The sequence below is a fragment of the Apostichopus japonicus genome, chromosome 2 (genome assembly GCF_037975245.1).
Source record: "Apostichopus japonicus isolate 1M-3 chromosome 2, ASM3797524v1, whole genome shotgun sequence".
NCBI classification, from domain to species: domain Eukaryota; kingdom Metazoa; phylum Echinodermata; class Holothuroidea; order Aspidochirotida; family Stichopodidae; genus Apostichopus; species Apostichopus japonicus.
In genome coordinates, this window is record NC_092562.1 from 26,651,209 (window position 1) to 26,666,169 (window position 14,961).

Genomic DNA, 14,961 nt, shown 5'->3' on the forward strand with positions numbered 1-14,961 from the left:
GCGTCAACAGAATATGCACAACTCATTAAAACAAACCTGTTCATGACATCTTACTGGCTAAAACAATGTTGCGATGAGGTCGTCCATCAAACCTCAATACAGTTTCGCAATCTGGTTAAAATATATTACAAAACCAGCTCTGCCGTTAAAGTAGTCAAGAACACAACGTAGCGGTTAAAGCAACCTTTAGATTTTCCAAATTTATTTCAAACTTTTATCGTTGTTCATTTCAATACAATAAAACGTAAATTTATCTTTATATTTCCAAAGCAAATGTTAACAAATTTCTAACATTGTCAACAACTATGCCTCCTAAGCAGGAGCCTAATATAAAGGGGGAAATGAGAAGGGAGGAAAGAAAATAACAACTTTATTCCGCGTATATCCTATTTTTGCGAAGACAAAAAAAATATATTACATGCACAAAACAAATTTCTCAAATAAATGCTGCCTAATTTAAGTTCATCGTTTTCATTTAGTATGAAATTTATCATTATGATATGTTGTGACAAATGTAACTTTTTGTCGCCGTTCAACGATTAAACATGTGGTACAGAATGGGATAGCAGTGACGTAAAAAATCGTCAAAGTGGTGTCCCTCCTAAGCTTCCGTACACGGTCGGTTATAGGTAATTCGATATTAATCTACAAATCACACCGCAAGCACTAAATTGTGTACACTTTACATAGAAGACAAGGGGAGAGCAGAATACCAGTTGCAGACAAATACACTATTGTACCGAGTGGTCTCCTGAAGAATTGTTTACAGTGACTAAGATTGTTCGCAACGGTACGTTTTTATATTATTTTCATAAGACTTTGGGCTACCATCTTAGTCATCTCCATGGACAAACCTGAAATCATCCCAAAAGAAAAGAAATCAGTCAGCTTAAAATAAGTTCAGTATAGCATTGTGGTCTTACACTCAGCCTAAGGCACTGTATCCACTTAAAAATGCCTAACGTGGGTTACAACAGCGGTATGATGACAAATATCATTTAACGTATACTCTAGTCACGATCTCTCAAATTTTGCTCTTGATCAAAAGTTAGCTTAGCAAACCATTTATGTTTACGTTGTATGTAATTTGAGAATACTGTAAATTTAAACAGTCACATGATGTAACACACAGAGGACCAGTATACTTAAAACGATCATTTTAATTCATGTTCGGCCAGAATATCCGCAGAAACATGGAACACTAAATTCCAACTTTTTTAAAGCATCTTTTGACCACACAATTTTCCATCGATTAGCAGCCCCTGTAATAATACGCCTGGAGAAAAAATGCTAACACAATATCCTTATTAGAACAATGACAGTAAACGTCAATCAAATGAGATAATTCATCAATGTCTGCTTACATTAACATTGAGCAAAAAAGATTTATATGTAAGATTCTATTATTTTACCTTTTCTTTCAGTGTGCACATGTATGTATTGGTCTAAGGAAAGATGACTCGCATAGTGCATTATATATTTGTGACTACCTTGCTTCAGCTACACACTCTCATAATCAATGGGCAGAATGGTAAGATAGCACCATCTTTTCTTACCTTCAATTAAGGAATAATTTAAGCAGAGTAACTAAACTAATCCTAATGTGATTTTATTTCAACAATGTTATATGTGTGCAATGGGCACTTGTTAATGTAATAATGGTGGCCAAATAATGTGAGCTAATTGGTTACAATTCACTTCACCCCATTCTTACAACAAAAACTCAGAACCATGCATCTTCTTCCACTCAGTTTCAATCATTGGAATGGAAAAGGTCTCTACGTTTCTTCCAATCCATTCGTCTATTGTAGCTAGAACATCATGAATGCGCTCTAAGCAAGAAATTAAACTATGATCATCAGCAACCTTCTGTTGTTATGTTTTACAAAGCGTATTACTACTTTTGTATTACTTTAAATCATGTAGTGTTTATTATTCAATAACATGGATAACGAAATTGGCATATATCAGTTTTCATTTATGCCGAGGGAATAACTTTGATTAATGGTTATGTCCCTGAAATATTCTCGTTTTTTTTCCCAATAATTTCCAACACAGGTAAGAAGAAATACCCTACAAAATGTGATGGCCTGATCTAGTGATACATTTTTTTAATGTCTTAGAGAGAATGATATACTATAAATGAAGATCCTATATATGTTTTGTTTTCAGGGGGCAAATTATATTGTTTTCTTACAATAACAGTTTACATGTTATTTCTCAATAGAACCAGTAAAGATGACTTTCGTTGGTGTTAGTCCTTTTAAGTCTCAAAATAGTAACACACAATATCAGTGTCACCTTAGCGAATCAGATAACATTGCAGAGGATGCCCATGTAGAGTCGTTCCGGACTGTTTGGACAAGGAATGATGATAATGAAAATGTAGATCCACCAGTTCCAGTCTGGAATGATGGTGCTAACTATAAACATTGGAATGTAAAATTGAACAATAATAACAAAAATGATGCCTTTGGGGTGTTTGGATGTGAAGCTGCGTTAGATGGAATGATCAACACATCAATCTCAGGCATATTTATGAGATCAGACGGTGAGTTACTCACAGCTGTAAATTATTGGCCTGTCATACATTATATAATGATATAATAATACTATCACAGGTGGTATGATAATTATATGTAGACAAATTACTGCAACGTGTTTAGAATAAGTTACACAATGTGAGCTCATGATTTTACAAGCGTCATGTTAAAGTGCATATACCGCACATGCATATTTACATATTTATTTCATGACAAGAAAATTGTATTGGTGAGCAATGTTCAAGATGGGAGGTTGAAGCAATACCATAAAACAAATATTGAATTTAGCATACTATTATGAAGGTTAGGCACTGTTACTGTTAATGAAAAATATGGGCAATTGTGGGTCATGTACATACCACGTGTCTTTAATTACAATGCAGTAATGTTACTGCGAATAATAAACGTGCAAACGTCAACTTTAATAGGCACTAATACGACGTTTGCTTGATATGCCAAATGAATTATAAAAAGATGCATGCTCCTATGCATAACATTTGAAGGACTATAACATCAGCATTTTCTTAGACCCCTTAATGACATTCCTTACTTTACTTTAGATCCCTTTGTAAAGTCACCGTATAAATATCCAGGGGTATCCAAACATATACACTTAGCTCATTTTGTATCATAATATTAAGCGTTCTTGTGAAGTGTTTTTACATATTGTTATGCAGAATTAAATTGTTTGAGGCATTAATGTAGACATGTAATGTATTAACTGCTGACAATTAAACTTGTTGTAACAAATATTCTCGTTAAGAGTTTGTTAAGTTCGATAGAGTCTTTAATACGATATGGATTTTACATAAGCCAATATTACTCATGGATTGTTACAACATCCTTGATTTCAGCCGATATTATACCAAGTGATGAGTTGGTCTCAGTAACTGTCAATGCTGGTGATACAGGTGTAAGCATTGGTATGAAGAGCACCGGATCGAAGAATGTTGCAGGCTTCAGATGGTTGAAGGATAATGTAAGGAACGGTGATATTAGCGGACAGGATACTTGGAGTATCAGTAGACCAGTTGAGGTAGAAGATGCTGGTGTCTATGAGTGTCATATCCAAGGCCAGAGGAGTGATGCAAAACAAGGTCTAAAACTGTTGATAGTAAGAGGTTCGTAACTTTTCAATAAATTGATAAACTTTTCTGCTGATGTTTGATTGGCTGAATGGCTGCACTGATACTTTGCACTGATATTCTAAACCTTTTTTTAAATGAAACTAGCATCACAACGGTAATTGTGCTTACCACTTATATCGTTGTGGTTTATGACACCGTAATATCAATCTTATGTGAATGAGTTGAGCCAGATGTACCCAGGTGTTCCTATAATTCCCATAGTCCGATATGGTGGCCGTTGTTCACAATTGAAAGTATGTAGAAAACCACAGAGCCATCAATCATTCTAAAGGCATTTCTGTTTTTATTGTGATTTATATTGATATGTTTATGTATTGTATTATGTTGATACTACCTGTTAATTGCCAGTGTAAACTGAAAGGTGCTATGTTAAAATAGCATACTATATATTTTAGTATGGTTTTCATGGGATATAAAACGGTGGCAAACAATTTGACATTTTTGGAAGATAATATATTTTACACTCTGGTTTGAAACACTATCTCAATATCTTGTTCCTAACTTGAAGTATGATCGATTATTATGGGAACTATTGTCATTCTCCATTTCGTAGATCACAGTCGATCATGTGTGATGTTATCATCGCATATGGTTTTAAAATGCTAAAATTTTCTTTAGTTTAGTACTCAATGTCATTCTTGAAATGTGATTTACTTTGAATGTTTACTACAAATACTTGACAGTGTAATTTTCTTCACTTTGCAACTTTTTTTAAAGAAATTAGTTCCTCACAGGAATGCTTTGCAAATTATAAAGAAAACCAAAAAACTTGTCATTTTAATTTTAAAGAAGGTATTACTAGTTTGATATTAAAAAAATAAGTCGAATTCCTAAAATGTCACAAAAAACCGGACTATTCAATACTTTATTTGAATGTGGTTATTACTATCAGATGAAAAAAAAGTCCAGCATTTCTTAAACAATGAACTTCATTCATCATAATACCCCTCTATTGAACAGTGATACAATATTAACGGATCACTGGTGTAAATCAATTTTAAATTAATATACAGCAACAGAGAATACATACATGTCTTGCTGACCGTATTTAATCTTAATTGTTATTCACTAATTTGAAATAGTTAGGATATATCTCTGTGAGTTTATATGGATTATATTTGACAGAAGTTGACAAAGATCCTTGATAATGGTAACTTTTACCAAGAAACACACAGCTGTCCTACCGATGAGAAATACTGGAAAATAAAATGGGGTGGAAGTATTTTATTCTCGCATGGGAATACTACAAGTCGCGGAGTTCGTACTCTTAATAATCCTAGTTTAACTGTTTATATTATGAAGCAGGACTTAGTCCATTCGGTAGATTTATAATAATGGAAATTGAAGTTCATAATCGTATTTTTACGCTTGCATGTATTAATGTCCCTAATACTGACAATCCCAGCTTTTTTATGGACGCGTCTATTATCTTCAGCAGGTTTCAGGGTGATAACAGTATATTTTCAGGGGATTTAAACTTAGTCTTCAACTTAGAGCTTGATAAAAAAGAGGGGGGGGGACCCTAGGACCAATTTTAAAGCAAGGAAAAAGTTCTTTGATCTCATGGCCACTCATGATCTTGTTGATGTTTGGAGAAAAAAAAAACACTTCTGAAACATTTACCTGGAGTTCTAATGTAACTCCCGGGATACATTGCAGGCTCGATTATTTCCTAGTTTCTACACATACTTGTCATGCACTGTCAAACGTGATCTTCTCTCCCGTTATTCGGTCAGACCATTATTTTATTTGTCTTACTTTTGCGACTGTTTCTTTAAGTAGAGGCCCGAGATATTGGAAACTTAACAATTCTCTACTCAATGGCCCCAACTATATCTCCCTTATCAACGATCTTATTCATGATGGAGTTTCTAACAATATGCGTAGCGACGCTTCGGATCATTGGGAATTGTTGAAATTGAAAAACTGTTCAGCCAGTATTAAGTATTCTAAGCTGAGGGCCAAAGAACGTAGGAGCAAAGAAAGAGAGCTTATTGATAGAATTGCTGTTCTTGAGCAACAGCTTTATACAGCCGAGTCTCCGGAAATTCGCTCTCAACGTAAAGCTACTCAATGTGAACTACTATCTTATTACAATTACAAGCTGCGTGGTACGATAATTAGATCGCGAGGAAGGTGGGTGGAAGAAGGAGAAAAAAATAGAAAATATTTCCTAAACTTAGAAAAGAGAAACAAATCCCTAAATTCTATGCATAAACTTCAAAGCGGTGATGGTCACTTCCTCTCTGATAACAATGATATCCTTCTCGAGATTAAACATTATTACAAGACCTTATATAGTTCTAGTGAGTGCTTCCTAATACCTTTTTCAATGAACTCCATATACTCAGCAGGTACCAGTTGAGGATCTGGCATCTTGCGACCGCCAACTCTCGTTGGAGGAATGTTCTCAAGCCTTTACCTCTATGACTAATGATAAAGCTCCCGGGATGATGGTCTTTCCGTTAATTTTTATAAAACCTTTATCGCCCAATCACCCTTTTAAACACCGACTATAAGATCGGTGCAAAAGCGATTGCCTCTAGATTAAAACTGGTTATTCAAAAATATATTGGGCTGCAGCAAACGGGTTTCCTCCAAAATAGATTTATAGGAGAAAATATCAGATTCGTTTTAGACCTCTTAGATTATATATCTAGCCATAATATCCCCGGTTTTTGTTTCTAGTCGATTTTGAAAAAGCGTTTGACAAACTGGAATGGTAATTTATTGACAGCACACTCTCCTCCTTCCAGTGTAACGGTAGCTTTCAAAAATGGGTCAAAGTCTTCTATAACAATAGTAATGCATGTGTTTGCAGTAATGGTCACTCTACAGGTTTCTTCCCGGTTCAAAGAGGGGTCAGGCAAAGTTGCCCTCTGAGTCCGTACTTGTTTATTCTAGTTGCTGCGATTTTGGCTTTAAGGATTCAGAATAATAGTATCATTAAAGGTATCACTATTTACAACAGGGAAGTAAAAATTATGCAATATGCCGACGACACGACGTTTTTCCTTGATGGTAGCAGAGAATCTATTGACGAGACTCTTCGTATCCTCAATAGACTGAAACTTGCGTCTGGTCTATCAATTAATTTATTCAAGTCAAACTTATTCCCATTAGGCCCGTTCATTACTCTACTCCACATTTTGTAAACACCCTCAATGTTAATGTCACTCAGGGTCCAGTTAACTTTTTAGGTATTTCGTTAACGAGTGATGGAATGACTTGTTTCGCTTGAAATACGTAGCAAGCTGTCCAGACTTAAACATTGCCTTAATTTGTGGTCATCTAGGGATCTGAACCCTATAGAACGTAATGTATTTGTCAAGACTTTTACTCTGTCCCAACTAGTATTTCTCTTTGACTTTATCTGGTCGGGTAATTCCAACAAAATCAAACGTTCGGTTATATTTAATCCGATTAGCGACGGAGGGCTAAAGGTTACCGATGCCCCAAGTTTCATAAATAGTTTAAGTGTATATGGATTAGAAGATATTGTAATGATAATAAAGGCCATTGGAAGATCTTATTTGATATGCACTTGAACTCTTACGGCAAGAATTTGATTTTCCAGAGTAATTGGTCTAAGAACAAAGTAATCAATATAAACAATTCTTTTGTGAAGTAAATTGTTTGTGCCTGGTGCGAAATTTCCTTTAGCCCCCCCCCCCCAAGAAAAGTTTTGGCAACCAAATGATCTGGAACAACTTATTCATTCGCATTAACAACAGTACTATAATGTATGGTCATCTGTTTGATAAAAATGTTAATTCGTAAGTGATCTCTTTGACAACGCGGGTAAGCCTCTAACGTTCGATCGCTTTAAAGCTAAATTCCATATAGATTCTAAATTGCCATTTACTATTAACTGGGGTTTAATCAGTTGTATCCCGAAGGAGTGGAGAAGGTCAGGTTGCCAAAGAAACGACTCTTCCAATGTTAATATTGACTGGTACAACAATGTAATTCGGGCCACCTCTATTTCTCAATTAATTTACAAATACCACTTACGTAATATGTCTCATGTCCCAACTGCCTTAAAGAAATGGAATATAAGTTTTAGGGAGCTAACGGACAGTGACTGGAGTCGCATCTTTAGCATGTCTCGGTTCACTGTGTCGGAAGCTACTTCAGTATTTCCAATTTCAGTTACATAGAATCACTGCAACCAATAAACTCTTTACCTCGATGGGTAAAGTAGATTCTAGTTATGATCCTTTCGTTTAGAATACCTCTTTTGGGAGTGTCGCTTCACCGCTTTTTTTATTTTAAACGTAGAATTGCGTTTTCTAGAGAAACAGTTCTTCTGCTCAAAACAAGACATTTTTTTTGGGGGGGGGGGGGCTGGGGTACAGGTGCTATACACCCATACAATTTTCGTATTCTACACATGAAGTATCATATATATGATTGCAGACTAAATAGTCGCGAACCAGATATAAATGAGTTTTTCTTTAAGTTAAAGTTTGCAATTAGTGTCGAACGTTTTAATAAGATGAGATTGTCTAGATCTAGGAAAAACCGTGTTGACTTCTCTGACTTGCTACAAGCTTTGGTCCATGTCAAGGTCTATTTCCAGTAATGTTTAAACGATGTGTTATCCATATACCCAAATTATATGTTTTTCATCGGCTCCGGTTATTAGTTGTGTTTGTTTTTCTGTCAGACCACTGCAAGGTTCAGGTGAACTATAATTGTAAATATGCAAATCCTTGTATCTATTACTTAATAATCACTGTAAATATTATATTCAATCTGAATAAACGGAGGAAAAAATAAAAGGTAAACTTTTACACTATGTACTAAATGTGACATGTGAACATTGCAGTTTAAATCTCTGCTAGTTTTTATGTATATCAAACTTTATTATTGTTTTATGACAATACTGCTATATATATATGTTTTATTTATATATAGTTTTTCCATTTTTGAGGCGAATGGTCTCTTCTTCGAAATACTGGAAAAATCTCAAGTGTGGAAAAAATCCACAGACGTAATCATTTTATTATCAAATGTGTAAGTGCAACCAATGAACCTTTGAAAAAGTATTAAATATGTTTACTTACTGTTGTCACTACGGCACAGCTTTTCATAAAAGAAAATGGATCGGCGATGAACTTTAAAAATAGATCATAAAACAGAGTTTCCCAGAGCAAACTATCATATAATTATCCAGGTTTTTTCAACATAGCGTAGCTATATGTTATGAAGCATGGGCGGTATATTCATTCAATTTTTTTTACAGTTAAATGTTTTCATGTTATTATTGTCTTTTTAATTGCACTGTTACGATCACTGTACCAACATTAGAATTATGTTAACAAGAAACTTGATTTGATGATAGAAGAAATTGTTAATTCTTTTCTATGTATCTAGATATTTCAGTGTGCAGAAAATACTGGTATACGTCATGTAGATTTTACTTTGGCAGCATATTCGTTAATATTTTTTCAGGCACACTTAACATTTATAATTCACATCTGTGAATGATCTCTTTCTTAAACTAGCTTGTCCAGCCAATCGATGGGGTCCAGATGCTTGTGATGGTATATGTGATAACTGTTATAACGGAGGCATTTGTGATGAGAACAGTGGAAAATGCATTTGTGCCCCTGGATTCAAAGGAACAAACTGTGAAGAAGGTAACAATTTTCTACATGTTTCACTGATGGGAACTATATATATATATATATATATATATATATATATATATATATATGTATATATATATATATATATATGTATATATATATATATATATATATATATATATATATATATATATATATATATATATATATATATATATATATATATATATATACATATATATATATATATATCTTAATTTCATCTTCATGAAAGTTAGGAAATCTGCATAATGTGACTTTCAATATCATAAATGTAAATAACATATATTCAATTTCACTCCCCATTTTAAAAGATAATGTTGATGAAGAGAACACAGCATTGACTAAAATGTACAGGTTCAACATCTTTAGACCTATTTTGGTTATTGCATAAAAGGTTTGGTATCTTGAAAAATAGATCCAATACAGTTTCAAGATGGTGATATGATACCATATAGTTTTAAGATGGTGATAAGCATCAGTTCTAACATGTACACCAGTCTGTTGAAAATGTAATATTCAAGTGTATGCCCTTGGAAAAATTACTTGTATGACTTCAGAAGCTTCCCTGAAAAATTCCTATAAAGTTTATCTTGTATCTGTATATGATGCACCCATTACATACTGTCACAGATCTGTAAACCTAAGAACAATTGCAAGATACATTCAATATAATTCCAGGTAAGTTTAATCATCAACAACGATTGATGCATATGACATTATTTGAAGACTTTAAGTTGATAAGTTTGAGAAGATTCAGAAAAAAAAAGGATTAATTCATTCACCTAAATCATCTAAATTAATTTGCACTGAATCTCAGTGAAATTATAATAACCAATGGACGCCGGAGATTAATATAATAGGCTCATTACATGGCATTCTTTAATACAGTACACACTGTTAATAATTGTAATAATAAACCCCTGCACTAGCCTTTTCTGTTCCAACTTCACATCTTCGAATATGGTACTTGGTGTTTTGACCTTGACGAACATGCAGCCTCATGTTTGAGCGCTAACCAATAATGTAAGTGATAGTTATTCACATTTGCAGAAGTCGCCTACTGAAACAACGATTATTACGAATTGTTAATGACATGAATAGAGTCAAGCGGTTAACTACCTTTTCTTTTAAGCGTGTGGGCCTAACCGATATGGAGAAACATGTGACAAGGGATGTTCAACAACGGGAAAGGAATGCAACAGATACCTATTTTGCCTTGCTCATCCCTATGGCTGCAGCTGTAACACAGGATTTAAGGGGTTAGACTGTCTTGAAGGTACAGTTTTACATTTCCTTTCTGTTGCTTTCTACTGTACACAGAGATCAATTGATGGACCATCATATGTACATGATTGATATCCCACAATTGCCAAGCAACGCATAAAATGCAACATCTCTAACTAAGACCAGCTATTGAGACATTATTATTCAAAACATTATCATATTGTTATGGTATTGCTTCATACATTGAGAAACTAACCACCAGTTTCGTTTTAACGACTCGGTAAGCATAAATTAAACTTGTTATTTTAATTTGGCAAAATACAATATTAATGCTAGATATTTATAAATAATAACTATATATATTTATATATATATATATATATATATACATATATATGTATATATATATCTATATATATATATATATTTATATATATATTGATATACACATATATATATATATATGTATGTATATATATATATATATATATATATATATATATATATATATATCAGCTATAAGAACTGAAAATGATCAATTTGAAGATGTAACTAATGACTTCACTCTATGGTGAGTTCACTAGTTGTAGTTTCATCGCACGTTTAAATTGTTCTGTTCTGGTATTTTGTTTATGACTTGAATAGAACTGTGTGTTGAAGAGTGTTGCTAGTTTCTGGCTATGTACATAAATGTTAATACTTTTGTAAACTGTCGTCTCATATAACGTTTTAAAGCACTCATACTGATATCATGGACAGTCCCAAACCTTTATCTGATACAAACATGGTATTTATGTTGTTCATGTTATTCGTATAAGTTCTTGAGGTGAGACATGAAGTTACCTAGTAATATAAATATAGTTTACTATTCAATCAGCATGTGATGAAGAAACCTTTGGAGCCAGCTGTCTACAGACCTGTCACTGCATTTTGGGACAGTCATGTGATAACTATACGGGAGAGTGTACAGTAGGTTGTAGCAGTGGATGGTCAGGGAGTAATTGCCAAGGTAAATGTTTTTCTTGAAATGATATTTTGTCCTAACAGAGCATTTCATAAAGTATTAAAATAAAGTTACTTGCTCTGATTCCATGCCTTCTACAGCTTCATTTACATAGCAAAACAGGTGAATCCTTTGTATCATAAAACTGTGTCGCAGGAGCCTGTAGGAACTGCTGCCTACATAGCTCTTAACGATCCATCTGTTCAATATAAAGAATATACAGAAAAAAATAAGCTTATATAGAAAGGACAGGGGGTACTTTTCTGATCGCAGTATCTTAAATTCTGCACATCACAGTGCATTGTTTAAAACCATAATAGTGAAAGCCTTCCCCCAGTATGGTGTAAGTCAAAAAAAGTACTCACCAAAATCAAATATTCAGAGCTGTTTTGTTACCACTGTCAGAAAACATTTACTCACTTCGACATGAAATATCGCCAAAAATGCACTAGAGAAAAATAAATGACGTCAACTGAGACTGTTCAGATTGCATGAAAAAGTCATATGTTGTTCCTGAATGTTGTTAACTCTCACCTCATGACTAAATTTCCCGGTGAGGGGTGGGGGGGGGGCGGCAAGGTGGTTTATTGGGTTTTATCTCTGGGTCGACTGTGTGCGTTCCAACTTACTTAATTTGATGATAATTCACATGCTGGAATATGTTAGGCTGTTTTCATGGTGTCACTTTGTTTCTTTGACATTTCTTCATGGTCCATGATTTTTTTTGAGGTTTTAACCTTTCTATTGGTCAGTACAATTTCAAGTTTGTATGGCGAGACTCATTGGACATATTTGTGGTGTCCATACAAAATGTATCATTTTGATGATACCTTAAGTCTAATATTATTATTTTTTTTATATCGAGTGGTTGAGGTCTTGTCTAAAAAGCAAATCAAACTTTGAATTTCAATAAATGAAAATCACAGTACGATAAGAAATTTATTTCGTATTGTTTTCCAATGAATAAATGAATAAATCTCTAAAATATTCGTTGAATAGGTTTTAAGCTTGAATGTTCTTACCAATATAGAGTACTTCTGTCATGAATACAATAAGAAACCAACAGCCGAGGTTTCTGAACAGAAAGCAGTTTAGGTCTTAAAATATTAGCTGAGCCTATGTGGAAGAATATGATGAGGTAGACGAAAACAGAAAAGAATAAACTAATTTAAAAAAAAGTAAATGAGATTAAAGGAAATTAGCACTTTTATATACAGTATGTAATACCTATAGATATATGTCGGTTTATGTAGAGATACATGAAGTAAAGATTGGTCTCTATAAGAATTTATACAACTAACCGTAACATAAAAGCAATTCTACAAACTTCAAATGCATTTTGAAAAGATTTGTGTTTATTCTTGTAGTACCTGATGTTTGCCCTACTGACTATTATGGATCTAATTGCACTGATAAATGTTACTGCAAGAAGAATGTTGCTTGCAATAAGACAACGGGAGAATGTCCAGACCAAAAGTGTGCTCCAGGCTATGAAGTTCCCACTGGAGTACAGAACTGTGCAGGTATGGCTTGAGTCCTAGGAATTGTGTGAATAATTAGATGTCAGTTGGAAAAGCAATATAAAACATCAGTTTTGTTCTCAAAATAATTCCATTTTCTCTCTAATCTTTTGAATAAATTATACATTTTGAAACGTAATTCATCGTCATAACCAGAGTGTGGTATATATAACCGTACTTTGGAATAATGATATGAGCAAGGAGATATGTTTATTTAATCTATTTCGAAGCAGTTTCCAATTTTCTCCTTCAAGCAGCAGGATTGAAGTTTGTAACGAGCTGAACGGCAGTTCTAAACATATCAAAATAATCAGAATGTCACCTGTGTAATTTAATTGTAATTAAACGTGTTTTCTTGGCAATAATTATATATTAACTTGAGGAAGACGGTGGGAATTAATCGTCATCAGTTATCAATTTGAGTGTAGAATATCTTTGCTTTTCCTATCATAACGTATGTAATAAGAAAACAAATGCATTAAAGTAGGGCATAATTTACACAGATTTTACAATAACTAAGAGTGAATTACTAACACTGAATGAAATGTATATTATTTGATTTACAGAATGCCTAGGGCCACGCTTTGGGGAAGGCTGTGCAGATGATTGCCACTGTTCAGAAAGTTACTGCAATAAAGTATCAGGAAGTTGCTCTGGAGGTTGTAATCCTCAGTGGGTGGAACTATTTTCACCCAACTTATGTCAGACAGGTAGGAAGCATTCTGTCATGATTGCATGAAGTAATTGTACCACCTAGTAGTAGCATGAAATGACATTTAAAGAAAACTTGGAAAAGCTCATAGTCATAAAGAAAAATTATACATATTAACATGATTAATTGCTGTATGTGAAGTGAGGAGTGTGTACCTGCTCCAGTTGTTGTTTGAATCTAGATCATTGTAATGCTAAAGTTTCTTAAACTAATGAATGAAAACGAAACACAAACTGTTTCATTAACAGTGAGAAATGTTTGCTTTCTTTCCTTCTTTCAGAATAGAGAACTTGATTACAAAGACTACCTCTATCACTTGAACTTATAAGTTATTTGCCAGTGGCTGATTTAATAAATGATTTCTCGTTCTTTTAGCTGAGGATCAGTTTGTATCCTTGCAGCTGCCTACACCAGTCAGTGGATCTATACTATAAATCATTGTTACCAGCAACATACACCATTTGAATTAAAAATCCATTCATGTATATTGTTTATATATATTTGTGTGCATTAATAAGCAATTAACTTTGCATATCAACAATATCACAGAGGAAAATTGTGTTAACTTGGTTTATGGTTTGTGACAAATTAAAGCATAACACTATTGCACAACAATTGTCCATGTTAGATTGTTTCTTTGTTCGGTCTTACTGTTATATGCTCTTTTAGTTTGTGAAAAGTCAAGAAACAGCTCATTCGTCTCTGAATGTATTGCTGAAGGTGTACTCAATAATTGAAACCTTGGCAGAACGTGGGTTGGTATATGCTTAAGGTTTGATTTTCAAGTTTTCTGTCTACTTAATCAATATTTAATGTTGTAAATACACTAAGTTCTGTTCAGGGCAATGCTCTACAGTATCTCAGTACACTATCATCAAAATATTATGTTTGAAATCTCAGTACTTTCTCATCAAAGTATTATCTTTCCATTGTTCTTAAAAGCATTGGATAAATGTATGGTTTCTCTACAGTATGATCTAAATGTTATAATGACCACTATAACTGTTTCTCATTCCTTCCTCATTTAAGGTATAATAGATGCCGCATATACACCTAAGAATCCTGGTGTAATAGTTCCTGTGACTTGCACAGCTGCGACGGGTCCAAGTCCTTCAGACATTAAAAGCTTAAATTTCGTTCTGTCAAGACATCATGAGAATTTAGATGACGCTGAC

The 14,961-nt window shown here is 33.7% G+C and overlaps 1 protein-coding gene across 1 annotated transcript; it reads left to right on the forward strand.

Moving 5' to 3' along the window:
• Positions 1-667: 667 nt before the first annotated feature.
• LOC139980295 (uncharacterized) lies at positions 668-14,950 on the forward strand. The gene is made up of 11 exons (XM_071991845.1): positions 668-790; positions 1,425-1,531; positions 2,228-2,551; positions 3,398-3,664; positions 9,202-9,336; positions 10,460-10,603; positions 11,429-11,560; positions 12,922-13,077; positions 13,641-13,784; positions 14,816-14,893; positions 14,934-14,950. The coding sequence occupies exons 2-11, from the start codon at positions 1,456-1,458 to the stop codon at positions 14,948-14,950; spliced, it is 1,473 nt and encodes a 490-aa protein (XP_071847946.1). The 5' UTR covers positions 668-790; positions 1,425-1,455.
• Positions 14,951-14,961: the final 11 nt, after the last annotated feature.

Bases quoted from the DNA above. Each gene is read 5' to 3' on its own strand.
- LOC139980295 (XM_071991845.1), top strand. From the start codon at position 1,456: ATGACTCGCATAGTGCATTATATATTTGTGACTACCTTGCTTCAGCTA. The intron at 1,532-2,227 runs GTAAGATAGCAC...ATTTCTCAATAG, and splicing joins CATAATCAATGGGCAGAATG to AACCAGTAAAGATGACTTTC. The intron at 13,078-13,640 runs GTATGGCTTGAG...TTTGATTTACAG, and splicing joins TGGAGTACAGAACTGTGCAG to AATGCCTAGGGCCACGCTTT.